Source organism: Oncorhynchus mykiss, chromosome 16, assembly GCF_013265735.2.
Source record: "Oncorhynchus mykiss isolate Arlee chromosome 16, USDA_OmykA_1.1, whole genome shotgun sequence".
Classification (NCBI taxonomy): domain Eukaryota; kingdom Metazoa; phylum Chordata; class Actinopteri; order Salmoniformes; family Salmonidae; genus Oncorhynchus; species Oncorhynchus mykiss.
The window spans coordinates 18,924,029-18,951,050 of record NC_048580.1 but is presented as its reverse complement, the minus strand read 5'-3'; the positions used below and the strand labels follow the sequence as shown (position 1 = coordinate 18,951,050).

At 42.3% G+C, this 27,022-nt stretch overlaps 2 protein-coding genes across 4 annotated transcripts; one reads left to right on the top strand and one right to left on the bottom strand.

The window, feature by feature from the left end:
• The first annotated feature begins 406 nt into the window (after positions 1 to 406).
• Positions 407 to 13,196, top strand: LOC110491527 (inhibitor of nuclear factor kappa-B kinase subunit alpha). Its single transcript, XM_021565049.2, has 22 exons — positions 407 to 801; positions 1,004 to 1,110; positions 1,560 to 1,654; positions 1,806 to 1,923; positions 2,217 to 2,286; positions 2,364 to 2,452; positions 2,636 to 2,725; positions 2,853 to 2,977; positions 3,130 to 3,237; positions 5,129 to 5,264; positions 5,523 to 5,717; positions 6,265 to 6,367; positions 6,600 to 6,723; positions 7,365 to 7,516; positions 7,709 to 7,770; positions 8,351 to 8,460; positions 9,054 to 9,103; positions 9,262 to 9,367; positions 9,626 to 9,773; positions 9,941 to 10,077; positions 10,195 to 10,294; positions 11,727 to 13,196. Exons 2-22 carry the CDS (start codon positions 1,006 to 1,008, stop codon positions 11,790 to 11,792), a joined length of 2,289 nt encoding a protein of 762 aa, XP_021420724.1. The 5' UTR covers positions 407 to 801; positions 1,004 to 1,005; the 3' UTR covers positions 11,793 to 13,196.
• A 4,182-nt stretch (positions 13,197 to 17,378) lies between these two features.
• LOC110491526 (zinc metalloproteinase-disintegrin-like 4a) lies at positions 17,379 to 25,748 on the bottom strand. 3 transcript variants are annotated; one of them, XM_021565045.2, is made up of 23 exons: positions 25,590 to 25,748; positions 25,169 to 25,275; positions 24,928 to 25,001; positions 24,751 to 24,829; positions 24,539 to 24,615; positions 23,936 to 24,134; positions 23,727 to 23,792; positions 23,565 to 23,627; positions 23,158 to 23,327; positions 22,691 to 22,915; positions 22,394 to 22,571; positions 22,041 to 22,130; positions 20,791 to 20,986; positions 20,437 to 20,539; positions 20,065 to 20,236; positions 19,865 to 19,945; positions 19,658 to 19,742; positions 19,453 to 19,573; positions 19,163 to 19,337; positions 18,841 to 18,888; positions 18,679 to 18,729; positions 18,291 to 18,542; positions 17,379 to 18,086 (listed from the first exon to the last, which is right to left on the bottom strand). In XM_021565045.2, the coding sequence occupies exons 1-23, from the start codon at positions 25,633 to 25,635 to the stop codon at positions 18,024 to 18,026; spliced, it is 2,721 nt and encodes a 906-aa protein (XP_021420720.2). In that variant the 5' UTR covers positions 25,636 to 25,748; the 3' UTR covers positions 17,379 to 18,023. The 3 variants fall into 3 exon arrangements, with proteins under 3 accessions (XP_021420720.2, XP_021420722.2, XP_021420723.2); XM_021565047.2 differs by having other exon boundaries at positions 18,312 to 18,542; XM_021565048.2 differs by having other exon boundaries at positions 17,379 to 18,083; positions 18,312 to 18,542.
• Positions 25,749 to 27,022: the final 1,274 nt, after the last annotated feature.

Here is a 27,022-nt window from a genome sequence, read left to right as displayed (position 1 = left end):
GCATGGTAATTCGCTGTATGGCTACTTCGGGAATATGAACTCATCATGGCCAGCAAAGGTGAGGAATTTATTCTACAATGGTTATGATACTGTATATGTACAATGTTAATAAATTAAATATTGTCTACTGAAGAAATGTAACATTACATTATTCAGATGCAGTAGCCTACAAATGTCAATGGAAAAGGTGAACCGTCTGTTCTACTGTTAAACTGCGCATCAGTTCGGGTCAAATAGAGCAAATACTTGAAATGGCTTATCTATTTGCTACTGTGAAGTGGTTCCAGTTAAATAATAGATGGAGCGAATGGTAGACTATCCTAACTATTTCGCGAATATTAAACCATCACAGTCATCGTAAATAAATGAGGCCCCTGGCCCCCCGTTTCATTTTTTTAAATTCAGAAAAGCTGCCGGGTTTCTTGGTGACGTCACATCTAGGAAAGCGCACATTCCTGTCTAGGTGCATTGGTCAGACACAAGAAGATTATCTTTATTTTTCTGGAAAAAAACAGCCAATGACTCTCGTATGAAATAGCAAAGTAACGTAATACTTATCTTAGATGATAGTATAACTCCAATAGTTTCCCAGTTTTGATAGCCAGCAGCGTTAGCTAGCTGTCTGTCCAACGAGCTAGCTAGCTAACGGTAGCTATGTTTACTTCGTCTACGAGCTTCGTTGAACAGTCATGGGTACAACCCTGCGAGGAAAATATGGGCGATTGTAAAGTTTAAACGTCTATATTGGCTATTAATACGTTTTGTTTACGGACATCATCTGACGGTGGAGCTAAGTTGAAGGTACTAGTAAGGCAAACTTGAAAGTTGTTTAGCTAGCTAATGTTAGCTAGCACCACTAACGTTAGCTGTTGTAAGTAGTTTAGCTATCAAGCTAACAGTTAGATAGTAAATGCTTGATTTACAGCATAGCTGGCTAACTGTACATGTTGCCAATTTGCATAGCCAAATGTAACAGTAATCGTTCATGTTATTAACGTTACAGCAATGGATAAGCCTCCTTTCAGACAAAACCAAAACTGTGGAGACTGGGAATTCAAAGAGAGATTGGGCATGGGCAGTTTTGCCCATGTCTACCTGTATCAAAATCATGTAAGTATTCCAACTAGCTAGCGAATGTTAGCAACATTTCTATAGTTAACCCTGGTTGTTCTGGATTTGAATAAAGGTAGCTACACATCCGGCTGCCAAATCAGATCTGGAGATATGTTTACAAGTAGGTGAAAGGTTGTCAACCACTTCCTAGATGTAAACAGTAGGCCTGACTGGGTGGCAGATAATGTATCATAGATACCTGCGTTCTGTTTAGTATGATGTAAGTTGTTGATCTGTATTTGAATAAAAATAAATAAAGATAATGTATCACAGGTCCAATGGCCACCAGTTGAGAGAAACACTTTGTAGCCTAAAAATAGCTTTTGGAATACCTACTGTTTTGTCATTTTCCCTCTGTGAATTCATAAGTACACATCTGTTGAATTGACCAGCTGTTACAGGTTCAATCAAGATAATAGATTATACTCCCCCCCCTTGTTTCCAAGGATACATCGGAAAAAATAGCAGTGAAAATGTGTCGTCTGGAGTTAATACCAAGAAACAAAGACAGGTGGAGCAGAGAGATCCAGATCATGAAAAAGTTTGTCTTCATCGTATTATCCTTTTGTACATCATTGAACGCCACACACATTTGAACAGTGTGACTTCTACCTTTTCACTGATACATTGACATATCGGCATTGGCTTGTTAGTATCAAGTACAATGTTTTTCTTATCTCTTTCATATTCAGGTTGAATAATCTCAATGTAGTGACAGCGCGAGACGTGCCAGAGGAGATGAAGCACATTGCCTTAAACGACCTTCCACTGCTGGCCATGGAGTACTGCTCCAAGGGAGACCTCAGAAAGGTGGACTGCAGAGGATGAATACTTACTTGTCAATTGTCCTTAAAGTCCACGCAAATGTGTCATTTTGATTTGAAACCCCTTGGCACCTACATACTCTCCTTGGGGGGTTAGAGAAACAGGGTTAGCCACAGCGCAGTGCCCCTGGAGTAGCTAAGTGGCTTCCTCGCGGAAGGTCACGACAACAAAATAGTTTTTTTGGGGGGCTTGCTCTGTCACGAGGTCTGAAGTATACATTTTTTTCTTCATATTAGCAGCCATTTGTCTAACAATGTGTTCATGGTTGAATTTGACAGATGCTGAGCAAGCCAGAAAATTGCTGTGGCCTGAAAGAAAGTGAAGTGCTTTCCCTGCTTAATGACGTCGGTATGTACTGTACCACACCGTTGTGTTGTGTCAATCGTTGCTCTGCATAGAGCTGATTTTCTGAATGGTCTTAACAGGTTCAGGCGTCCAGTATTTACATGAAAACAAGATCATACACAGAGACCTTAAACCAGAAAATGTAGTGCTGCAGGATGTCAACGGAAAGGTAACCCAACATTTATGGACCAGCACACAGAATGTATCACCATGCTCTGTTTTAAAACAGTCTACATTTTTGTGCTATTGGTGTTGTAAAGTGTGAAATCGACAATGGTGACATTGTCTGTTATTTTGAAAGATTACTGTTCATCTTGCAATGTTACTATTTCTCATGTTTTTCCTTGTTCAGTTGGTTCACAAAATCATAGACTTGGGCTATGCCAAAGACTTGGACCAGGGGAGTCTGTGCACCTCTTTTGTGGGAACACTGCAGTACTTGGTGAGCATAATATCCATCCCCCCCGCAAGCACTCCTAGATCCCTATTGATTCAACATTACACCACTGTCTTTGTTTGTTTGATAAAACCGGACTTCCATATTGATACATTGCATATCTTTTCCCCAGGCACCTGAGCTATTTGAGAATAAGCCTTACACTGTCACAGTGGACTACTGGAGTTTTGGCACAATGATATTTGAATGCAGCTGTGGATTCCGTCCGTTTCTGCACAATCTTCAGCCGGTCCAATGGTAGTTGTCCCTCTGCATTTGATTGTGTCTCCAACCCCGAAATAAATTAATACAGTAACACAGTTCTCAAGTGCTAGTTTTAATTCTAAGTTATCCTCCAAGGGGCACTAGGTAACCATCCTAAATGCCATTTCAATGTTGTTATTCCTCAGGGCCAGCAAAGTGCGGAGCAAAGGTCCCAAAGACATCATGGCCGTGGAGGAATTGAATGGGGACGTCAGATTCTCCACACATCTACCATACCCCAACAATCTGAGCAGGTCCGACGCCATCACACACTTCATTCTGATGGCGTTATTAGCTACCTGTCGCCTAACATCTTTATGTACAGCAGGGTCCTCAAAGGTTGTGTATGCTGGTTCTCATCATAACCTTTAGCCACAGACATATTTCTACCTGGGCAACCAGGTGCCTGTTCAGTAGGGTGTCATGTAACAGAGCATTGAGATATATAGACACACACACACAGTACCAGTCAAAAGTTTGGACACACCTACTCATTTAAGTACTATTTTCTACATTGTAGAATAACAAGGAAGACACCAAAACTATGAAATAACACATGGAATCGTGTAGTAACTAAAAGAGGTGTTGAACAAATCAAAATATATTTGAGATTCTTCAAAGTAGCCACCCATTGTGTTGATGACAGCTTTGCACACTCTTGGCATTCTCTCAACCAGCTTCATGAAGTCACCTTGAATGCTTTTCCAACAGTCTTGAAGCAGTTCCCACATATGCTGAGCACTTGTTGGCTGCTTTTCCTTCACTCTGCGTCCAACTCATCCCAAACCATCTCAATTCGGTTGAGGTCGGGGGATTGTGGAGGCCAGGTCATCTGATGCAGCACTCCATCATTCTCATTCTTGGTCAAATAGCCCTTACACAGCCTGGAGGTGTGTTGGGTCATTGTCCTGTTGAAAAACAAAAGATAGTCCCACTAAGCCCAAACCAGATGGGATGGCGTATCGCTGCAGAATGCTGTGGTAGCCATGCTGGTTAAGTGTGCCTTGAATTCTAAATAAATCACAGACAGTGCTTTGCTGGTGACACTATCACACCACCTCCTCCATGCTTCGCGGTGGGAACCACACATGCGGAGATCATCCGTTCGCCTACTCTGCGCCTCACAAAGACATGACGGTTGGAACCAAAAATCTTAAATTTGGACTCATCAGACCAAAGGACAGATTTCCACCAGTCTAATGTCCAATGCTCATGTTTTTTGGCCCAAGCAAATCTCTTATTGGTGTGGTTTCTTTGCAGCAATTCGACCATGAAGGCCTGATTCATGCAGTCTCCTCTGAACAGTTCATGTTGAGATGTGTCTGTTACTTGAACTCTGAAGCGTTTATTTGGGCTGCAATCTGAGTTGCAGTTAATTGCCGATTTCTGAGGTAACTCTGGTCTTTCCTGCGGCTGTCCTCTGAGAGCCAGTTTCATCATAGCGCTTGATGGTTTTTACAACTGAACTTGAGGAAAGTTTCAAAGTTCTTAATCTTCCGTATTGACTGACCTTCATGTCTTAAAGTGATGATAGGCAAAGAGAAACAACAGTCTATTTGAGCTGTCGATACCAAATAGGACTATCTTCTGTATACCACCCCTACCTTGTCACAACACATCTGATTGGCTCAAATGCATTAGGAAGGAAAGAAATTCCACAAATTAACTTTTAACAAGGCGCACCTGTTCATTGAAATGCATTCCAGGTGACTACCTCATGAAGCTGGTTGAGAGAATGCAAAGAGTGTGCAAAGCTGTCATCAAGGCAAAGGGTGGCTACTTTGAAAAATCTTAAATATATTTTCATATAACAACTTTTTGGTTACTACATGATTCCAAATGTGCCATTTCATAGTTTTGATGTCTTCACTATTATTCTACAATGTGAAAAATAGTAAAAATAAAGAAAAACCCTTGAATGAGTAGGTGTGTCCAAACTTTTGATTTTCTGTCATGTAGAACAGTGAATAATGTCAGCTCAATTTATGACAACATTCTAAACGTTTCACCTCATTGAGAAGCATAACTTGAAATTTGAAAACCGGGACTCTTAACTCGAGAGAAACGACCCATGACCTGTATAGAGTGAACCTATTTATTTCCCCTCCACCGGGGGCAATGTTAATTTGCGCTGTGCTCATTCAGGACACTGCTGGAGCGCATGGAGATGCTGCTTCAGCTGATGCTGAAATGGGATCCTGTCCAGAGGGGAGGCAAGACCAACGCTGACAGCAAGAAACCCCAGTGCTTTGAAGTGCTGGAACAAATATTATGCATGAAGGTTAGTTCTGTAATGTATCATACTGTATTTATTGAGCTGACCATAGATTCTCTGTCAAGGCTGGCCTCATTTATTTGGTTTGGTCTCAGGCAAAATTCAGTGAACTACTTATTTTTCCTCAGTGAGTGAATGTGCAATTAATATACTTTTTCAGCAAAATGTTAAGTTTGACTGTCAGTGCTTGATATTTTGGATTGACTCAATCTGCTAGCCAGTCGGCTTCCTTTATTTTACCCATATATTCTCTCTCATTTGCAGGTTGTCCACATCCTAAACATGACCACAGCCCAGGTCCACTCCTTCCAACTGGTCCCAGAGGAGAGCCTCCATAGCCTGCAGCGCCGCATCGAGACTGAGACCAAGATTGAGCTGGTCAACCAGGAGCTGCTGCAGGAGACGGGGGTGTCGCTGGACCCCAGGAAGGCTGCAGCCCAGTGTGTCCTTGACGGGGTGGTAAGACTCCTTTTGGTTCCACTCTGCTACTTCGTTGGTGTTATGTTATTTGTTAGAATGTTGTTTTGATTGCCTGGCTTCCCAAACTCCTTGCTCCGGCCAAACGCTACACCACGCCCACGGACGTTAGTTTGTTCTCCGCGGTGAGTCTGGATCGGAGTACCTCCCTGACAATTTCTAGAATGGAAATCCGTTCTAGACCGTCTGATTGGTCGCAGAAACCAATATGTTGGGCCAGAGCCAAAACACATGTGGGTAAAGCGATGTTTAGAAAAATTTGGCATTGATACTGTTTGGTTCGAGATGATCCAATCGCTGATAACTTTGGCTTGTACAACACCCCTCATTTTGACTTCACCACAAACGACTTAAAGGACGGCTGTCTCAGACTGAAGTATGTAGCAAACGATAGAGCAGCGGAATAATTCATTTTGAGTCGTCGGGCAGGTTTCGATGCAACACTTTGTAAATCTTACTCACCTCTTCAGCATGAACATGTTTAGCATTTGACCCCCATGTAAAGTGGTTGTCTTTGTGTGTTGTGCAGCGAGGCTGGGACAGTTACATCATCTATTTGTTTGACAAGAGCCTCACCAAGTACTCTGGTCCCTTCAGTGCTAGACAGCTGCCTGATGAAGTCAACGCTATTGGTGAGTACTGTCTTCTCTGCCCGCTGATAAATGTTTTGAGATGTTAAGCCGATTTGGATCGGAATACAAGCTCATGCAATTAGAGGTAGTGTTTTTTTTTTGGGCAAAAACAAAATTGAGCATTCGGTTAAACTAGTCCTCCTTCCATCGTTTGGGTCAAAAATGTCTTCAGTTTGTTCTTCCTTCATATGTGCCAAGCCTTATGTAGAAGCATGTCGTCTTTTTTCCCCAGTACGGGAAGCTAAGTCCCAGCTTCCCTTGGTGGTGCTGAAGAAGGTGTGGGGCGAGGCGGTTAGTTACATCTGTGGACTGAAGGACGACTACAGCAGATTGTTCCAGGGCCAGAGGGCTGCCATGTGAGTAAGCCAGCACAGCAAGGAAGTGAGATTCTTTACGTTGAGACATTACCATATTACCAAACTGAAATTGCTAAAAGAAGTTCCCAGACTTGCTTTCGAAGAATCGGCCAGTTGCTTTTTCATCTGTGGTGTGGGATTCAATGTTCCCAATGAGCTTTGCACGCGCAGCCGTGCAGAAGCAATGCCAGCCCGCGCTGAGACACATGAGATTGAACTTCGGTGAACTGCACTAGTGTTGCCCCATTAGTTTACACTAGCTTTCAGATCAACTTTTCTGATGTGGGAATTTTGATCGAATTAACATAATGTCAGCCTCTTTAAATGCAGCAAACCTAACTTTGCAAGATTGAGTCGGCGATTTTATTGTAAGCGAAAAAGGTTGCAGTAGAATTAGTGCATTTTGACAGGTAGGAGTGCTCATTCAGTTACGAGTAGATGCTCTTAACTGGTACAGCCTCAGTGTTCAGTTAAAGCGTTCCAGAAATCGCACAGAAGGCTCACGATGTTCACCTTTCCGTTCACGTGCGCTGAAATTAGCTCGAGGCTGGTGTTTTTTGGAGGGAAATTGATCCCGTGTTATCTTGATGTACATTTCTGTCTTTGAACAGACAGTTATTCTATTCTGTGTGTGTGTCCAGGCTGAGCCTCCTACGCTACAACACCAACCTGACCCGGTGCAAGAACGGCATGTTTGCCTTCTCCCAGCAGCTGAAGGCCAAGCTGGACTTCTTCAAGAGCAGCATTCAATACGACCTGGAGAAGTACAGCGACCAGATGCATTATGGGATCTGTGAGTGTCTGCCGGCTAATGATTGGTTGTGCCAAGAATAGTCACCCACATGGCCCTGTGTCTGAAATGGTGCCCTATTCCTTACATAGGGCCCATAGTAGAGAATATGGTGCCAGTTCAGAAGCAACAATGGTTTTGGGTTGTGAAAAGATGGAGTTGTTTTCGTGAGATTTGGTTCTTTTTACCCCTCAGCGTCAGAGAAGATGCTGAAAGCGTGGCAGGAGAACGAGGGGAAAGCTGCTGCTTATGCACAGGTACCAGCAGGGGTGGGGACAAACTTAGGAACCTTGCCGCGTGCATTCCGGGTGTAAAAAAAAAAATATATATATATATATATATATATATCATTCCAAATTGATTGTTGGTATAGAACACATCTGCCCTTGTTTTGGTAAAAGGCTAAGGGATGGGTCTGGAGAAATGTAACCACTCAAATTCATAGACAGAGCTCTGGATGCAAGGACTGACCATCCATGATATCAAAATGTATAGTTTTGATGTTATAAAACTGTTTTAGAATGACATTGTTTACAAACATTGGACTAAAACAAGTGTATTTTTGGGGTTCTGATGGGGTACGACAGTTGAACTAAACTCATGACCTATTAAGACGTTATATTCTTCAGGAATCAATGGGTACATATCATTAATTTAGATGTCCCAAAAAAATGGATGTGGTAACTGCAGATTGCCCCTTTAACCACAGGTCTAGAATCAGATTACCCCACCAACTGTTATCGTCAGGTTAATAAAAGTATGACCCTCTATCAGTGCTCAGGGACAACTCTACCTATTACCATTGAAAGACCAGGTGTAATGTGTCTGGTCCACCAGGTGGCAGAGGTGAGCCACCTGGACGAGGAAATCATGTCGTTACACTCTGAGATTGTGGAGCTGCAGCGGAGTCCCTACGCCCGTCGCCAAGGAGACGTCATGGAGCAGCTGTGAGTGTTCTATACCAGGCGTGAATGACACGCTCTGTCTCTCCTCCATGAAACGCATCAAGGGTCTATCTGTCTTGAGTGTCTGAGCGATGTTCTATAGATTCCTGGGGTCATTTCATGTTTTCCTGTGTATCTGCACTCTACGTTGTTCAAACATTCAAACCGGGTGAATCTTTCCTTTTTAAGTAGAAGTGGATGGAACCTTATTGAGATGTCTGGCTTCTGTATCCAGCTAAAGCTAGTAGCTGATCTGACAGCTAACCTAATGTTGTTCTTTAATTTGCATTGCCAGTCATATACATTTTAGAGAAGTGTTTCCCAACCCTGGTCCTCCAGTACCCCCAACAGTACACAGTTTCGTTGTAGCCCTTGACAAATGTACCTCGTTCAAGGGCTTGATGATTAGTTGAGGGCTTGATGATTAGTTGACAAGTTAAATCAGGTGTGCTTGTCCAGGGTTACAATCACAATGTGTGCTGTTGGGGGGTACTCGACGACCAGGGTTGGGAAACACTGATTTTAGAAGAAAAGGTCAACTCTTCTGTATAAAATGAATGTTCTAAAATAATGACTTGTTTATTCGTTGTTTTCAGAGAGGAGAAGGCCATTGAACTCTACAAACAACTGAAGATGAAATGCAGAAGTAAGCCACTTTGGACCAATAAACAGTCACTGCACTGCAGTTGTCGTAAATGTCCATAAGACCGTAGTACTTTTGGATATGGAATAGAATCTGTAATGGTACAACTGTCATTCTAAACGCTACCACCACCTGACACCAGTGTGCTGTTCTTCCCTCAGCGCCTGGCCCTGATGTGAGCAGCGACAGCTCCGAGATGGTTAAAGCCATCATCCAGACTGTCCAGAACCAAGACAAGGTCCTCCGAGACCTCTACGCACATCTCAGGTAGACTGGGTCCGGCACTGTTCAATGGACCGTCACCTCACCCGGGTCATCAACTGAGCGTTGCAGATAGAAATAGCATGAGTAGAGCTGACATGATTCTACACTCTACATGTCAGAGAGGCATGTGTCTGTTCAATGCAATATATTTATCTTGGAATTCTGAACGTTCCGCAGAAATGTGGTGATATGGCTGCCTAGTTGGATTTTGCCCTCTTTGCTATTCCTGAGGTTTTACCGTCTGCCCCCCCCCCCATGCAGTAAGATCTTACTGAGCAAGCAGAAGATAATTGACCTGTTCCCACGGATTGAGAAGACGCTGGAGAACATCAAGGATGCCGACAACACTGTGATGCAGATGCAGGTCAAGAGACAGAGAGAGTTCTGGCACCTACTGAAGATTGCCTGTGTGAGTGACAGAGTGGTAGAACCAGAGTTAAGTTAGTAATAAGGTCATGAGATCTACTGTAAGATGGCATTGGGTTATTTTACATCGTGCAATTTTCTATTGAACTCAGCTAGCTAGGTCATAATAAGTGAACACGTGTTCAGTGTAAGTCATTTGTCTTCTCCCAGGCTCAGAACTCTGCAAGGAACTCGATAGCAGCCAGCCCAGAGTTGTCCAACCCCCTGCAGGTGTCCCAGTGGGCCCAGTCTGCCCAGCCCATCAGCAACCCTCACCCCCTGACCTCCCTACCAGGACCCAACGATAGGTACTGGGCTATACAGTAGACAGACGGGAGGGGTTGACATGTTATATATAGCAGAATGAAAAGGAATGCCCTTAGGACAGTAGGTGACTTGTTCTCTTTGTTTCTCCTTCCCTCCAGTGATGCTGCCCCGCGTCTGCTTCAGGAGAACCAGAAGTACCTCAGTCAGCTGACCAGCCTGATGCAGGAAGCTGCTGACGAGCAGTCCAAAAGCATAGTGGTGAGTTGGGACGTTTTATCTCAGCTGGCAAGACTTGTAATGGAAGCCTGGTATTCTGTCAATGCAGCGTCTTATATTTCAGTGTTGCACGTCACCACGTTTTCTACAGTGTGTTAAGTCACACGCACGTCTGTACTGAAGAAAATTTTTACTGCGTTATAGTTCATATAAGGAAATCAAGTCAACTGAAACAAATTCGTTAGGCCCTAAACTATGGATTTCGCATGACTGGGCAGGGGTGCAGCCATAGTGAGCCTGGGAGGGTATAGGCCCACCCACTGGAGGAGCCAGGCCCAGCCAATCAGAATGAGTTTTCCCCACATAAGGGCTTTATTACAGACAGAAATACTCCTCGGTTTCATCAGCTGTCCGGGTGGCTGGTCTCAGACGATCCTGCAGGTGAAGAAGCTAGATGTGGAGGTCTGAGGCTAGCGTGGTTACACGTGGTCTGCGGTTGTGAGGCCGGTTGGATGTACTGCCAAAGTCTCTAAAATTACGTTGGAGGCAGCTTATGGTAGAGAAATTAACATGACGTTCTCTGGCAACAGCTCTGGTGAACATTCCTGCAGTCAGCATGCCAATTGCACTCCCCTGTAAAAGTTGAGACGTTTGTGGCATTGTGGTGTGACAAAACTGCACATGTCAGTGGCATTTTTTTATTGTCCCCAGTACAAGGTGCAGCTGTGTAATGATCATGCTGTTTAATCAGCTTCTTGATATGCCACACTTGTCAGGTGGATGGATTATCTTGGCAAAGGAGAAATGCTCACTAACAGGGATGCAAACAAAGTTTGAGAGAAATAAGCTTTTTGTGCATGTGGAACATTTCTGGAATCTCTTATTTCAGCTCATGAAACATGGGACCAACACTTTACATGTTGCATTTATTTTTGTTCAGTGTATAACGTGGAATTGAAACATGTAGGTACTTGTTAAGTTGGCACCACTGGTGTGCGTCATTTACCAGTCAACACTCTTCTCTATGTCCACTCCCTATCAGGGTGGGATTAGGTGTCCCAGGTCAGGAGGGTGATAAGGTTCCCTCTTGTCTTTTTCCCAACCTTGTGTTGTATTAAGTGGGCTCAGACATGTCCTTAAGGCTAACTGGCGAATCTCATCCATTCGAAACATGTCTGATACGGTGTCTAAACCACAAACCAAACACCATGGTCATCACTAGTTACCGCAGCCCCGAAGTCAAACCCCACCTAATTCTGCAATTTGTCCTCTTAAAATGTGATTTTAAACCTTAACCACACTGCTAACCTCATGCCTAGCCTTAAATTAAAAACCCCAAAACACATTTTTGTTCATGGTTTTTCACAATATAGACCATTTTGACCTTGTGTCGACTCCACAGTTAACCCTTTGTTTGTTACAGCGACAACCTTAAAGCTTCATTGAGGTCAAGTGTTATGTCATCTCTTTGTAGGAGCAAGATTGGAGCTGGACTAAATATGAAACATTGTCTACGAAACTGCTCAAACGAAATGTGTGAATACATGTCAACAGTAAACAAAGCACTGTCCAGCTCATCCCTGCCTGCCCTCCAACCAAGTAACACTAAGGACAGAATGCTGTTAACAAAATGGAGTCACGGCAGTTCATGTAATTGTACATCTTGATGTGCGGATTTGGCAACTCACTTTAACGGCTAACCTGGGCTTCTTAAAAAGGCAGATCAAAAAATACAAATGCTCAATGGTTTTCTATTCTCCGTTTTCTCATCTATTTGGTGAGGAGTGTGGATGATGTATAATTTTGTTTTTAAATGAACAAAAAAAAAAAGAGTCTGAACACGACATGTCAGTCGTCCATTACTCTTCAAGCAAATGTAACCTTTTAATTTTACCTCGCAGATCATTGTGCAAATCTAAGTACCACTATTCATCAAAATCCATATTTTACTATTATCTTATCAAAGTATCAGAGTAAACTGCAATTGATTGTGAGTCAAAGTTTTGGAATGACAGAGCTGGAAAGTGTTTGGGCTAAGGAAATGGGAGTGATAAGAAAGCTTTCTATGCACGCGCGTTTGTGTTGAGCCCCATCATGTCTCGTGATGTGACACAGCACAAGGAAAAGAGAGGGGGGGAGAGGAAATTACAATCGACCAGCAGCACTTTTGACATTCCCAAGCATCCTCCATCCTGTTTGTGCCGAGGAAGTAGTAGTCAGACATCTGGGGTCTTAGATGCCCTCTAGAACCCTGTTTATCAGTCTGGGCCCTTGTGACACAGCTCTTGTTACAACCATCCAACGGGACAGGAAATGTATCAGCTGTATTTGAAATCAAGTCATGCATCGATCAAGGGGAAAGGGTTTTGACCATATATAAATTGTATTTTGATTGACTAAAAGTATTCTATCATGACTAAACACACTTTACATGGAAGGGGGGGGGGGGGGGGGGGGGGGGGGGGGGTGGAAATCCTAAAGTTACTTTGTGACGTTTGTGTCACCAAGAATGCTGGTATGTTTTTTTCCCACATGTTGAAAATGTTTAAACCTGAAAAATAGAATACCACAAGTTAAATTCAGTTTGTCAGGTGCACTGTCATTCTTTCTTTTCACTTGATGCTCATTGAATAGAAACATATGGCGGGCCATGATAAATGATTGAACGTACCACCCGAGAGGTGTAACAAAGATGAAGTACACACTTTGCTCCAGAAAGACATGTACATTAAATCTATAAGTTGTATTTATGTAGTTTTAAGTGCAATGGATGTTTATTTTGTAGTATTTAAGTGACCTGCTATGTCAGTTTCCCTCTTCAAGGTTTGTCACCATCTGATGTTAAAACCCATGTCTGAATGTTTACTTTTTTTTAGTAATTGTATTGTGTAGATATCAAACATTGACTTGGTATTACAATAAAAATGGACTTGGCATGAATTTGCATTGCTTTATATTAGTTCTAAGAAGCTCATGTTTGTGGTGTTCCTTGTTTCTGCAAGTGGTGCCCACTGTCTATATTTTCTGCTCTACCAAATTCCAATGGTGGATTTTAACTGAGGCTTGCTGAAGACGGAGGCGTCTGTGTGAAGGAGTTGCTTAAAGAATGTTTTGATTATTTCATGGTTTGATCGTATAGAATCATCTAGAGCTACAGGCGACTCTGTCTCTTGTGCTTTTGGCAATGATTTCACACGAGGCCTATTTTACATGGTATGCCTAAATACTTATAACCACTAAATACACACGTTTTTCTTGCCATTATTTCATTACCTACCTGTTATTTCAAGTTATCCGTTTGGAGCACAACATGACGTTGAAAGGGATGTCTAAATTGGGCATGCCTATTAAATGATGAAATTGAAGGAATCTAGGACTTATGTTAACTTTGATTGTGTTCGATGAAAATGGTGGACCTTTCAAACGTTGACTGCCTACTGTGCCAAAGGGATTTAGTTGTTAAACGGGAGTGAGGAGTGTGTTGATATAATGGTAATTATTGTCAAAATTCCACTTTTAACAACCATCAGAATTAGGCAATAATTGAGAGTAGACAAAGTGATCATGTCAGGTGAAAATGTATATCAAATGTTTTACCATTGCAACATTTGATGCAGTCACATTCACTGTGGTTGTCTGAAGCAACGTGTGTTGTAGAGTTTTTCGGTTTGCAACAACGTCAATGAGCGTCATCACTATCTTTCCTTTGCGGTACCTCAAACTGTCCTGATTACCATCTGAGATGAACTTGTATGAGTTCATTTGATTCCTGGCTCACAGTTAGTACCCAGACAATCTTAACATCATCCCAAAACCTACTCTGAGTTGTAAAGTTGTTTTTTTGTGTGTGTCTTTAAAACAGGTATAAACAGGATTCCTAAGCCCTTTTCTGAGATGCTTTGTGGATATGGGCCAAATTCTGTTCCTGCACACAAGCTGCGTTTACACAGGCATCCCAATTCTGATCATTTTTTTCACTAATTGGTCTTATGACCAATCACATCAGCTCTGAAAAAGATCGGATGTGAAAAGATCTGATGTGATTGGTCAAAAGACCAATTAGTGGAGAAAAATCCGAATTGGGCTGCCTTTGTAAACGCAGCCTAAGAGACAGTCACTGATTCAATACATGAGTCACTGACCACTGAAGGATGTGCAGGATATACTGGTCTTGCACTTTCCCCACCCTGTCATTATCACCAATGTTTCTTTGTTTCCGTTGAAAAGAGTCACTCTCAGCTGGCCATTTGACATATTAGTTTTACTGCAGATGTCAGGAAATGATTTAAGAACAGTGGGGGGGTGAGTGCCTGTGGAGCTGGACAGGTCATGTCCGGCAGGGGAATGTAACCTACTCCCCTTCTTGGATAATTTTATTAAATGGAATAGTAGGTCTTTTTGTCCTCTCTTCAGACATGTGACCGTAGCTTTTGTCAGATGAATATGTTTGCATTCCCTTCTTCAAGGGGCAGTTGGTTCTCTCTTCACCTAGTAATTGAGCTTTAGTTGCTTGTTGTTTGTGCTTCTTTTTTGCTCCAAAGAAAGGAAGAAGATATCTTCATCATCCATGGTTCTGTGGAACTTCTCATATTTCTTTGCTCACACGGCATAATTTAAATATAGGCTATTAGTCAATCCTACTCTGTGGGTGTCATCACGTCTTCAGGATCTGAGTTAGTTTCTGCTTTGCATTCACTTTGCAGTGATGGATGAGGAAAATGAATTAAACTATTCAGCGTTTGCTGTGGCCTGGCAAACTGCACTAAAATAGCAACTGCTTGTAAGTAACAACTGCCACTGTAGAACTGTATAAAAATAAACTTGTGGTCGGACTGTCCTGAAGCCCAGTCTAGGACTCTAGGTTTCACGAGGCAAAGTGGTTTTGTCTGGTGTTTTTCATTTAGCATTTTACAATACGAACATTCCTTAATACAAGACCCCAATAACTGCTGTACGTTTTGTTCCGTGTTCCAAGTGTTGTGAATGTACTCTTTTCTAATAATACTTATTCTTTGTAATCCCGCCAACCCAATAACTACTTTTGAAATCTGAGTGAACAATAATATTCATTGTTTCGTTGTTAGTTAACTCCGAAATAGAAAACAAGACATCCTTGTTTCAATGTTAGTGAACCAAGTACTAAACTATTAAAACAAGCACAGACACAGCCATCCCATCCCCCATTCTAATAACAACCAGCAGTGTTTTAATACGTTGATACTGAGTGAATCAGACTGAATCATCGGAGGCCTCAGCATGCCTGAGACCAACCCCTACTTAATGCTACATTCCTGAGCATAAAGCATCTGCGTGCTGATCTTGGACCAGGTCCTCCCTGTCCATGTTACCATGTTCCTTTGGGTCTAAAGGGCCAAACTGATCCTAGATCAGGATTCCTGTCTGCTCTACTCCTCAGTCCGAGCTGACCCAGATCAGGGCCTCTCTGGGGAGTCACTCCATGCTTCCCAAACCATTTCCTTAGTCACTCACGAGACTGCCCAGGAGACTGCCTGTAAATCTGGGAGCTGTTCTGAGTCAGTCTGTAAGCAATAGGCTTTGTGGCCAATAGGCCTATGACTCCTGGCTGGCAAAACCATCTTCTTTTGTGGAAAGATTTTGTGTGTGAACTGAGAGAATCTGTCAGAACTGAACTGGATGTCTAGGATAAGAGTAGCAGTAGTTCCTGTGTTTGGGTTTTTCGTCTCTGGTTATTTGGACAAATCAAGATTTCTCAGGTGTTAGCATCTTTTGAATTTCGGAAGGATAGGGGACCTTCGGCCTGTAACTTGCAAAGAGAGAGGGCTGAGCTCCTCCTTTAGCATCCTCTATTTAGCATTTCTTTGGTAATTTTGGATGGTCACTCATGAGACTGCACAGGAAAAGCATCAATCTGGGAACTATTCTCAAAGTCAGTCTGTGTCAACACTTAATATACAGTACACAGAATGGTCCACTGTATATGGGTCAGCTGGTTAGGGCATGGTCCTAGCAACAACACAGTGAGTTTGAATCCAGAGGCTTTGGATGAAAGTGTCTGGGGAAAGTATATCATAAGACATATTACACTTGAAATGATGTTACATCAACGATTGTTCTTTCATTGGATGAGTGTTCCCGTCATGACCCCCCCCCCCCCCCCCCCCCCCCCCGCCAGAATGAATTAGGGATATTTTAGGAATGGTTTCAGGCTATTAACACCAGAGATATCAAGGGAGATAAAATGAGTAATTGAAGACTGCCGTTGCATAAAAGAAGGGACCAATGCAGACACAGTGGACAGATAAGAGACACCTTTTAATACCACGTGTAAACGCCTATCTCAGAATGTGGACAAGATCAGGACCAAGGATGAATGTTAGCGCCAGGTATAAACGGAGCTTAAGACACTGTAAGACTAGAAATCTTACTGATTTAATGCAACGTTTCCGTTTGGCACATTTGCCATCGAATTAGATATTGACAGAATCCAAACTGAATTTGTCACTGAGCTGTTTTTGTTCTCCTAGATGTAGCAATTGCGCAATATATAGATGGGTCTAGCCTCCTGGAGCAACTGGGGGCATTTCCTGTTCTGTTGGTTGCAACATACACAACCTGTTAGTGAATACTGTATTGTTCTAGTGAGATACATACTATATTGTCAACCTCCAGGCCACTGACTGGAGGTTCACAATGATTCACTATTCATTGAGCATGTATGAAATCCTGTGTGCTCCTCAGCTCGTTTCCCACAGACTCGGGCACCCCATGACTGCGGTGCTTGACACAGAGCGGTTCTGCAGCATGTTAACAAAAACAAGTGGCTAACAGCAAGAGATATTATGAAACCATGAAGTACTGTGGAACTAATGCTCTTAGCTAGTGAGACTTTTCTGCTTTTGGCTTATCGTGCAATTAACTAGGTGACTCCTTGGTGAATTCTGTCTGAGTACAACTATTCAGTTCCACTCGAGCATTAGCTTATCATAAAAAAATGAATGATTGTGCTGTCAGACGAAGGAATGCAATGAATATGTAAACATTTCTTTTAGCTTTTCTTGAATATAAACAGTGCTCTCCCCTTTTTCTCTGTCCTACTTCTGGGCTGAGATGAGTAGTGTCTGATAAAACGAAGACAAACACTGTATTTGTTTAGGCACATTTTTATTACAATCAACAGTTTTCCTAGGCCATTTGAAGAACAAGGATGCATTGGACTGGGTTATTGCACATATCACAATAAGCAGGTATAGTACATACAGTATTTCATTTCAGGAAGCCTATCTCTCACTTGTAACATTAGTAATATCTTAAAAAGAATAAAAAGAACTAATATCAATGTAATAAATACATTTTCGTTAAAAAAAAAGACAATGGCTTGAGCACATGACAAACTTAAAATGAACATTCATATGCATAATACCATGAGGCTCTCCACCTCATATTTTTTTTTGAAGCAGCCTATAAAAACAAGTATAACTGCTAGGTTTATTTAAAAGGGAGTGGTCTACTGTAAAATTATTGTAAAAAAAAAAATAATTATAATAAAAAAAACACTGCGTGAGAAATGCACCAGCAATTCTGTTCCAGCATTTTCCAAACCACTTTTCCACAGTGGTTGAGGAGGACATTTTGAGACACCACCATGTTGATGTTGAGTCTTCAAAGACATTCTCCACAGTTGACTTTAGACTCGGTCCTCCAGGACCTCCTAGAGCCTGAAACCAGGACTAGGCTCCTCCTCAAAGCCTTGTCTTCCTATGAGTCACCATACTGCTCCATGCAGCAGTCATCATCGACGTGGCATGGGGGGAGGCTTCAATGCAATCTTGTGGGCTGCTCCTCCTGAGGTCTGCTGAAAACACAGGGATCAATTAGACAGCCATCTTGAAACGTGCCCTTCAATTCTGGTTACGCAAAGAATTACGAACACAAAATGTATATACATTTTTTTACTTTTACTTTCCTGCAATGCAATGGTTTCAGAAGTAATTTTTTTTAAAATCTAACTGCTACGAAGAATTTGCAAGACATGACTACGAAAAATCTAAACAATTACTTGTGGGTATTTGCTGGGTACCTTTGGTGCTGTGGGCTTGACTGGAGGCACTGGGTAAGGACTGGACTTGACTGGAGGCACTGGGTAAGGACTAGACTTGACTGGAGGTACTGGGTAAGGACTAGACTTGACTGGAGGTACTGGGTAAGGACTGGACTTGACTGGAGGTACTGGGTAAGGACTGGACTTCACTTGTGGCACTGGGTAAGGACAGGACTTCACTGGTGGCACTGGGACGACAGGTTTGATTTTCTAATAGAACAATATAAAACAATTGATAATCAGTTCATGATTAGACTGTGTGTGGAGACCATGTAGTTACTTGTTATAACAGTTGTTATACCATGTTGTTAACACGTTAGTCATTGTAATGGCTGGAATGACTCACCGGTTTGCTACTCAGAGTCGGCAAAGGCTTTGATGGAGGTAGAGGTTTAGTCTGATGATCAAATAAAAATGTTTGAATGAGTTTGGCACGGCAGAATACATTTAGAAGATTACAGAGTTTATTAATATGATACATTTAGGTATTTCAATTGGCATAGCTCACCGCTTCAATGCGAGACTGGGGCTGCACTGCAGGCAAGCTCTTTGGTGGCTGCAAGACAACATTTTCTCATAAATATTCCTCTCCATTTAATTGGCATTTATTTTTCTTTCCAAATATCCCTAGTCTATTCAAAGCATACCAACCCTTAACTTTAGGCAGGCTATCTTTACGAGTTCAGCAGCTGTTTCACTTCTTGTTGCTATCAATATATATTTACATAGGAACTACCTACAACAGGTATGATAATACTAGTAACTCCACATAACAGGTCTGGAGTAGTGGTAATTTTGAGATAATGTTAACTTGTGGTAATGTAGCTCACCTGTGGAGGGGGCCTGGAAGGGACCACATTGACAAACTGAGCGGTGCAGGCTTGTGTTGCAGATGACTCCATGAAGGTGGGTTGGCTAATTTGGGGGGGCTTGCTCAGAGGTTTGCCCTTCTCACCCCTCTCCCGGAACATTGGGTTCAACTGGCCGGAGGTAGAGTGGACTTTCCTGCGCATCACACATCAACATGTTGATTATGTACCAAATCATTTGTAATGACAACTGCGAAGTGGCATTAACAATTTGTTTTAAAAATGTGTATGTTGGTGAAAAAAAAACTCACTTTTTGGAGGTGTAGGTTTCTCTCTTGTTTTTCTTGCAGCACATCAGTCCTGCAACCAGGAAAGTGAGCAGCAGCAACACAGCTATCGCTGCTGAGATACCAGCTACCACCCCAAACTGGTCTGCAATGCAAAACATAACCAATCATTAAGATGTGACATGCATGGTTGTTCATGAAAATGAACAACAGAGTGAATGAGGCGTACCTTGAGGCAAGTCTGAATACTTGACGTCACAGTAGGGTGGAGCCCATTCTGGGTCACAGTGGCACTGTCCCTTGTTGTTGCACACCTAACAAAAGGGTGGGATCACACAGATCATCAAAAGGGTGGGATCACACAGGGTGTGATTGGGTCCATACAATTCTAGCTAAGTTGTACAAACGACTCGAAATCGACAGCCAATGCACTCACCCCATTGTTGTGGCATTTGGATGAACAGTCCTCCGTTTGACCATAGACTTTGACATCTTGGCATTTGTGATCATAGCAAACCTGTGGAAACAAAGAATTGTTCACTTCATTTGCCCTCTCATATGAACACCATGAATTAGTGTCCATGAATTCATATAGGCCCTCCTGAGGGGTGATTTGGAATTCATAAACAGTCTTACCTCATTCACACCACATTTAGTTCCTGTTGGGACCATGTCCAGAGATCTTATCTTATCCTGGTCCACTGCTATGTTGCATGTCCCCCCTCCCTGCATATTGTAGAAGGCCTTCTGCCCAGTGATGGGATACTCATCTCCTCCAAAGCAAAATAGTGTTCCACATTTCATATTCCTAGGAGAAGAAAACCAATTGACTTAGTATTTGACGTCAAAATATGGCAACATGTTTCTTAACACCACAAACGTATGGAAGTCTTGTAATATCTGTTTTTCTTTTTGTAAATTGCCTCGAGGAGGGACATTGTGTGGTCACATTCGATGGGAAACAGGAAATGTCAGAACACAGGAAGTCAGATGGGCGGGGGCACGTACTGTGGTGTGCAGCGAACAAAGCCATTTTTGGTCCTTCCGCAGTGGGCTCCTTCATTGCCACCCAGGTTTAGATTAAAGCAGGAATCCGTGCCTACTTGTGCCGCTAGAAAACAAGAGAACGGTGTGACAGTTATGACATGAATCCTTACTGTAGATGATCATCGTTGCACAATGTGACGTTCAACCTGCACTGACTGAATGAGATTATATCTAGGCCTAGTTTTTTTTCTCTGGAAGGGTTCTGCTTTGTGCTAATGAAATAACGTCATGCGGTTTGGGATGGTTACACCGTGTCATAACTAGTGTAGTGTAAAATGAGTGGCTATGTACTTAAAACGATAAAGACAGATGTACCTGGTCCCCACAGTCTCTTGCAGTGCTGCTGAAGTGTCGGACATTGCCCATTGTAACAGTAGCCCCGACCATAGCTACAAGGTTTCCCATTCATCTGAAAGGTATCTTCTGGGCAATGCTCAGAAGTTCCAGTGCAGTACTCTGCCAAGTCACAGTCACTGGAAGCTCTTCGACACAAACTGGCTGCTTGCTTCAGCTGAAGATTGAGAACAAATAGTTTAGTGGTTGAGGAATTGCTTTATTTGTACAGTGCTTCTCAAACACTACGCTCAAAGCGCTAACTTCAACACGAAAATTGGACTCTACTACTACGGGAAAGTGTATGATTCTTGGTTAGACGCCAAGTTTGGTTCATACAGTAAAAATGGTTTTCGATGACTGACTATGCCCGCTGAAACGTCTGTGTACGCTGTCCCTGATGCTCTGAAAATAATACAAAAAATGGAATAATAAAGTTTATGCAAAATCTTTTTGAGCGCGGACCCATTAAACCATTTTGTTTGTCTGCCTCTTACAGTCCCCTGACTGTCATATTAAGGAAGGATATGTGCAGCACAGTACAAGGAAACACAAGTGCATCAGTCTGTTTCCTGGTATTATTGCTGCCATTTCAACCCTGGTTTCTCCGAACACTACTTCTCTTGTGGTTATGTTCTTTTTTTTGCTTGGTTGTGTGTGTCTGTCTGAGTGGTGATGAGCAGAGCGAGATCAGAGGTGGACGTTACCAGCTGGTCTGACTCATTCAATCATACGGTGATGAGCAAAGAGAGATCAGAGGTGGACGTTACCAGCTGGTCTGACTCACTCAATCATACGGTGATGAGCAGAGAGAGATCAGAGGTGGACGTTACCAGCTGGTCTGACTCATTCAATCATACGGTGATGAGCAAAGAGAGATCAGAGGTGGACGTTACCAGCTGGTCTGACTCACTCAATCATACGGTGATGAGCAGAGAGAGATCAGAGGTGGACGTTACCAGCTGGTCTGACTCACTCAATCATACGGTGATGAGCAGAGAGAGATCAGAGGTGGACGTTACCAGCTGGTCTGACTCACTCAATCATACGGTGATGAGCAGAGAGAGATCAGAGGTGGACGTTACCAGCTGGTCTGACTCACTCAATCATACGGTGATGAGCAGAGAGAGATCAGAGGTGGACGTTACCAGCTGGTCTGACTCATTCAATCGTACGTTTAATAAAGCACCCAGATTTCCCAGGATTTTACATATGACCGAAAATGCACTTACCTGGCAGTTTTCACAGCATGCTCCATGAGCACAGCTGGATCCCTCAGTGAGGCGACAGGTAGTGGGGTCACAGCAGCTATTCTTACACTCCTAGAAGGGACAAAAATCACACCAATCAGTTACAAAAGACAAAATAACAATTTAATCTAACCAAATGTATCATTTAGTCAGTCATCCAAAATGTATCATTTACAGTGCAAACAAAGCAGTCGTGTGTGTATTTTGTTCTCGCCCTTTTATAAGCTTTTGCAAAGTTTTATCATCCTTCCAACAAAGATAAACCTTGGATTGAGTCCGTGGAATAGTGTGAGACGATATAATCAATGCCAGTGCACCTTGTGAGCCTGACTTACCTCCACAGTTCCACAGTCACACTCTTCTCCCGGGTCCAGGAAGGCATTGCCACAGGCAGCCCCCACATACAGCCTATCAGAGCCAGGCGTGTCCAGCAGACATCTGGGATTGGCTCTCTCCAGGAAGTCACTCAGCTGCTCCTGACTGCAGCCACTAAACAGCCCTGGGTACTCTGATCTAAAGGCGTGGGAATGATGGCTCACTTTAGAATGACTAACATAATAACTAACATAGGACATTCCACACTGTGTCAGTGTGTTAGTGAATGTGAAACGCGTGAGTGTTTTTGTATTTACCTGACCCGACCTGCCATGACACAGTTGCCGTTGGACAGCGATGTCCCACAGGTGCAGCCTGAGGTATCATGGGACATGCCCAGGTTGTGGCCCATCTCATGAGCGATGGTTGAGGCAACGCCAATAGGGTTTATGTTGTGGTCCTGGTTGACTGCACCTGAACTTCCAGTGCACATGGCAAGTTTATTTGCCAGTCCGACAGTATCGCCCAAGAAATCTTTACCACTGTTGAAAACAACAACCAAATGTTGGAGGAAAGCTGTAGAACTGTCATTAGCTTTGCAAACCCCCCGAAACAAGACATTTGGCCGTCGTTTCAATGCTATGCATTGAAAACCAAATTTTATATGGATATTTTTTTACAGCATATAATACCAAACAATAGAATGGAAAAATGATTGTGATGAATTGCAATCCATTTCCTTCCACACAACACAAACACAAGGAAGATAAGGCTAACTACTCACGTGACAAACTGGGCATTGTCATGTTTTGCCCTCTTCAGAAGGTCGTCTTGGCGCCACTGGAGAAAACCATTCAGGGTGTTCTCAGGACTGGCTGTGACGTCAATGTGATCCCTAGTAGTCCATATCTCCAACCCCACCAGCATGACCCGGATGTTCAATGGCCGATACAACTAGGATGTAAAGACAGAGGTCTTTTCAATAACTCCTTCATTAATATAAGATATATGTACTAGAGGCAGGTGGGGTGGGGGACTCCAGGCTCTTGTTATTACAGGAGGCTAATTCAATAGAGCATCCTAAGTACCTATAACTAGAGCCTGGACCAGCTCAGAGAAACTCCTTGATCTAACAATGCTCATGCAGCCATTCACAAACAAACACACAAAATGACTTCCTTGAAAAGGTACCTTATCAACATGATTGGCAATTTCCAGCATTCGACCTCGGGTTTGGCTTCCAAATTGTTTGTACTGAAAAAACAACAAACACACATAGGTTAGCCTCCAACAAAGGCTGTCAGGAGACAAGAAAGAAAACATACATCTATATTGATACATAACATAACATACCTCTGCATAGTCAGCCACCAGATACATCTCCACATATCTTTGAGGCCCAGAGATGGGTTTACTTTTCTATAAAAAAAAATGTTTAAAGAGAGAGATAAGAAAACATTGGACTCTTCTTACAAGATAAATACAACATACATAATCTCTGAACACTTTGGATGTGTATTGTGTAAGTAACCAAAAGGAAGCATTAGTAAGTAACTGCGTACCCAGCCTTTGGACTTGAAGAGGCCTAAGAGTCTGGGGGCCGGTCCCTGGTCATGGTCATAGACCGTGCTGTCGTTGGAGTGACCACAGCTGGTATTGTTGGCTCTGAGGTGCTCCTGTCTGTACAGAGCATGCTCCCCATCGGCAGAGTCTCCTAAAGGTTCAACCAGGTAGACTTTCTGCTCAGCCCTCACAAAGCCACTGGAAAGACACATCAGAGGGCGGTTTTCTAAGTGTTGCATTGGAAAGCATGGACAATCAGTTTCTCCCCAATGAACATAGCATTGTTCCATCAAACGATATGATATAGTATGAATAATCAACATCAGTAAGCTATTCAGTATAGAAACTCTAATCATTGTCTTGGAGGTGAAATGGCACTAGAGCCAATGTCATAAAAGACAGGTACATTTCTAAAGGTGTAAGACCTCTTTCGAAATGATTTCAACCCCAAATGTTTGTCATTCCTATTACACATCTGTGGAAATGTTGAATTTCTCAAAAGAGAACTTTGACTTCCAGTGAAATGTCAAGTCATTCAAAGTCATTCAAAAAGTTCAGAAACTGCTGATAGAAAACAGGAAATATATAGATATCTCACTTACCTAATGCCAGAACAGATTCCAACACTAACGGATGAATCCTCAATGCCTTGAATATGACCATGATAATAGCAGTGGTCCTAAAATGTTGAAATTAATACAAGTATTGGTTGAGAACATATGTTAAAATACTCTACACATTAAATCTGCATAACATGCAATGAATCAAAAATGTGACACAACATGTAAGCTATTAATTTAAATGGCTTAAATACCTCATAATTTGGAAATGTTGTCACCCGTCTTCCATCTTCTGAATAGTGTGTTTCAGCGTAATGCCTCCCAATAAGTTGCCTATGAAAAGAGTAAGTAGTAGAACAATTAATATAACTGCTACCAAATATGCTACCAAAACTCGTCTAGTAATTGGTGGACAGTTAAAAATGATTTACCTATTTTTCTCCAGATGAATAGTGTGGTTCTCTCCATCAATGGTTAATGCATATTGTAACTCGTCAGGATAAACCTAGCAAAGATGTTGTTTAGTTGTCGACAATGAAAAGCTATCCTGTTCTTTATAACGTCCCTCATCATTGGGAATTGAAGTATTTCCCTAATTTGCAGGGAACCACTATTACCACTATTACCTAATTATAGAGATATAACGGTATGTAACGGTATGTAAGCAAGCACCTGGTTTGAGAAAATGTTTCTTTTGACCCGACCAGTCAGTCTCTGAGGTCGGACTACATCGTAACGCTCCACATGATCCAATTTCCTTGCGCCCTTGACCAGTACAACTGAAAGAACAGACATCCAGACCTACTTTAACAGTCATCTTTTTCTTATAGTAATTGTCATTGATTTAAAGTCTAGACTGTAGACATTGATCATACCACGAGCATCATACAAGTTATCAACTTTGCAATGTTATAAATAAGTACTAAATGTGCTATTAACATTTGGGCTAATTAGGTCGCTGTCCTTACAAATACTGTACAGTAAAATACACCTTATTTTTTGTAGTTGTTCATTATAATTATACATGAATATATGTGATATAAAGACCTTCAGATAGCAAATATTAAACCATAATGATATATTTTCAATTTACCCCAATACGTGATGCACAACAGGAAAGTATATATAGTGTATCGCATGGCTGGAGCGTAATATCCCAGAGTTTCTCAAATGTGCTGTACGCACCGATACTAATTTGATAGTGAACATAGAAATTAAGCAGCTCTGTTCCAGTGCCGCCTCTCCATGACGTACGTTATCGCCAAGGGGCAGCTGTTCCTCATAGCAATCATGACATCACTCACATATTACCGGAAAACCGGTCGAGATTTATAAGAAGGCTATAAAGCCACGCCTTACGCCAAAATCGATATTTCAGAATTGATTAAAATTAGGTGAAGGTTAGGGTTAAGGTAAGGATCAGTTTTACGTTTTTGCTATTCGGTTTAAGCTTCAGCTGTGTCCTTATAGCCTCTTCCTCATTAATAGGGGTGAGTGGGTTAAACTTAGCCATTTTTACATTCAGCATCACTAGGTCAAGGGAAATATAGTATTCTTTATAACATAGATTTCAGGATGTGGAGTATCCATGTCAATAATCCAAATTAATGTAAACATAACAGTTCTGAAAACATAGCATGTCCAAAAGTGACCTCTTGGCACAAGTTACCAGGTATTGGGTCAAATTAATATAAGGACAGGATAAATTGAGCCACCTTCACATTCGTGGGCAAGCAACTAAACCCATGAAACTGGTCAGTGAGATTCTTGATATGTTCAGCAAGCTCAGACTCCATGTCATCAGGAAAGACCTTCTCTGCTACTCTATCAACTCTTTTGCACAGGTACATGTTCATTTTTTGTCAATGTTCCTCTTCAGTGTCACTCAGTCTCATTTTTTTCATCCCTTGATGCTGCTCAAATGGACTTCTTCCCTTCACTTTCAAGAACCTCAAAGGGGGGGGGGGGGGGGGCAGACCCCTGCTCGTTTTCCGTTTGTATACACAGGGCATGATGATGTCACTTTCTTCAATCTTTACTAACAACATGCCCCTGGCTTTCAGTAAGGCCAGCGTGTCTATTGTCTGCATATGACTCAACACCATACACGTCAGCTTCTACAGCGGCTGAACGGACTGTAACACTTAACAAAGAGCTGCAGTTTGTTTCAGAGTGGGTGGCAAGGAACAAGTTAGTCCTAAATATTTCAGAAACTAAAAGCGTTGTATTTGGGACAAATCATTCACTAAAACCTTAACCCTCAACTAAATCTTGTAATGAATCATGTGGAAATTGAGCAAGTCGAGCTAACATTAATGATATGCATGTCAATGTCTCATGGGTCAAAGTGGAAGAGAGAATGACTTCATCACTACTGGTTTTTGTAAGAAGTGTTGACAAGCTGACTGTACCGAGCTGTCTATTTAAACTACTAGCACACAGCTCAGACACCCATGCATTACCCACAAGACGTGCCACCAGAGGTCTCTTCACAATCCCCAAGTCCAGAACAGACTATGGGTAGTA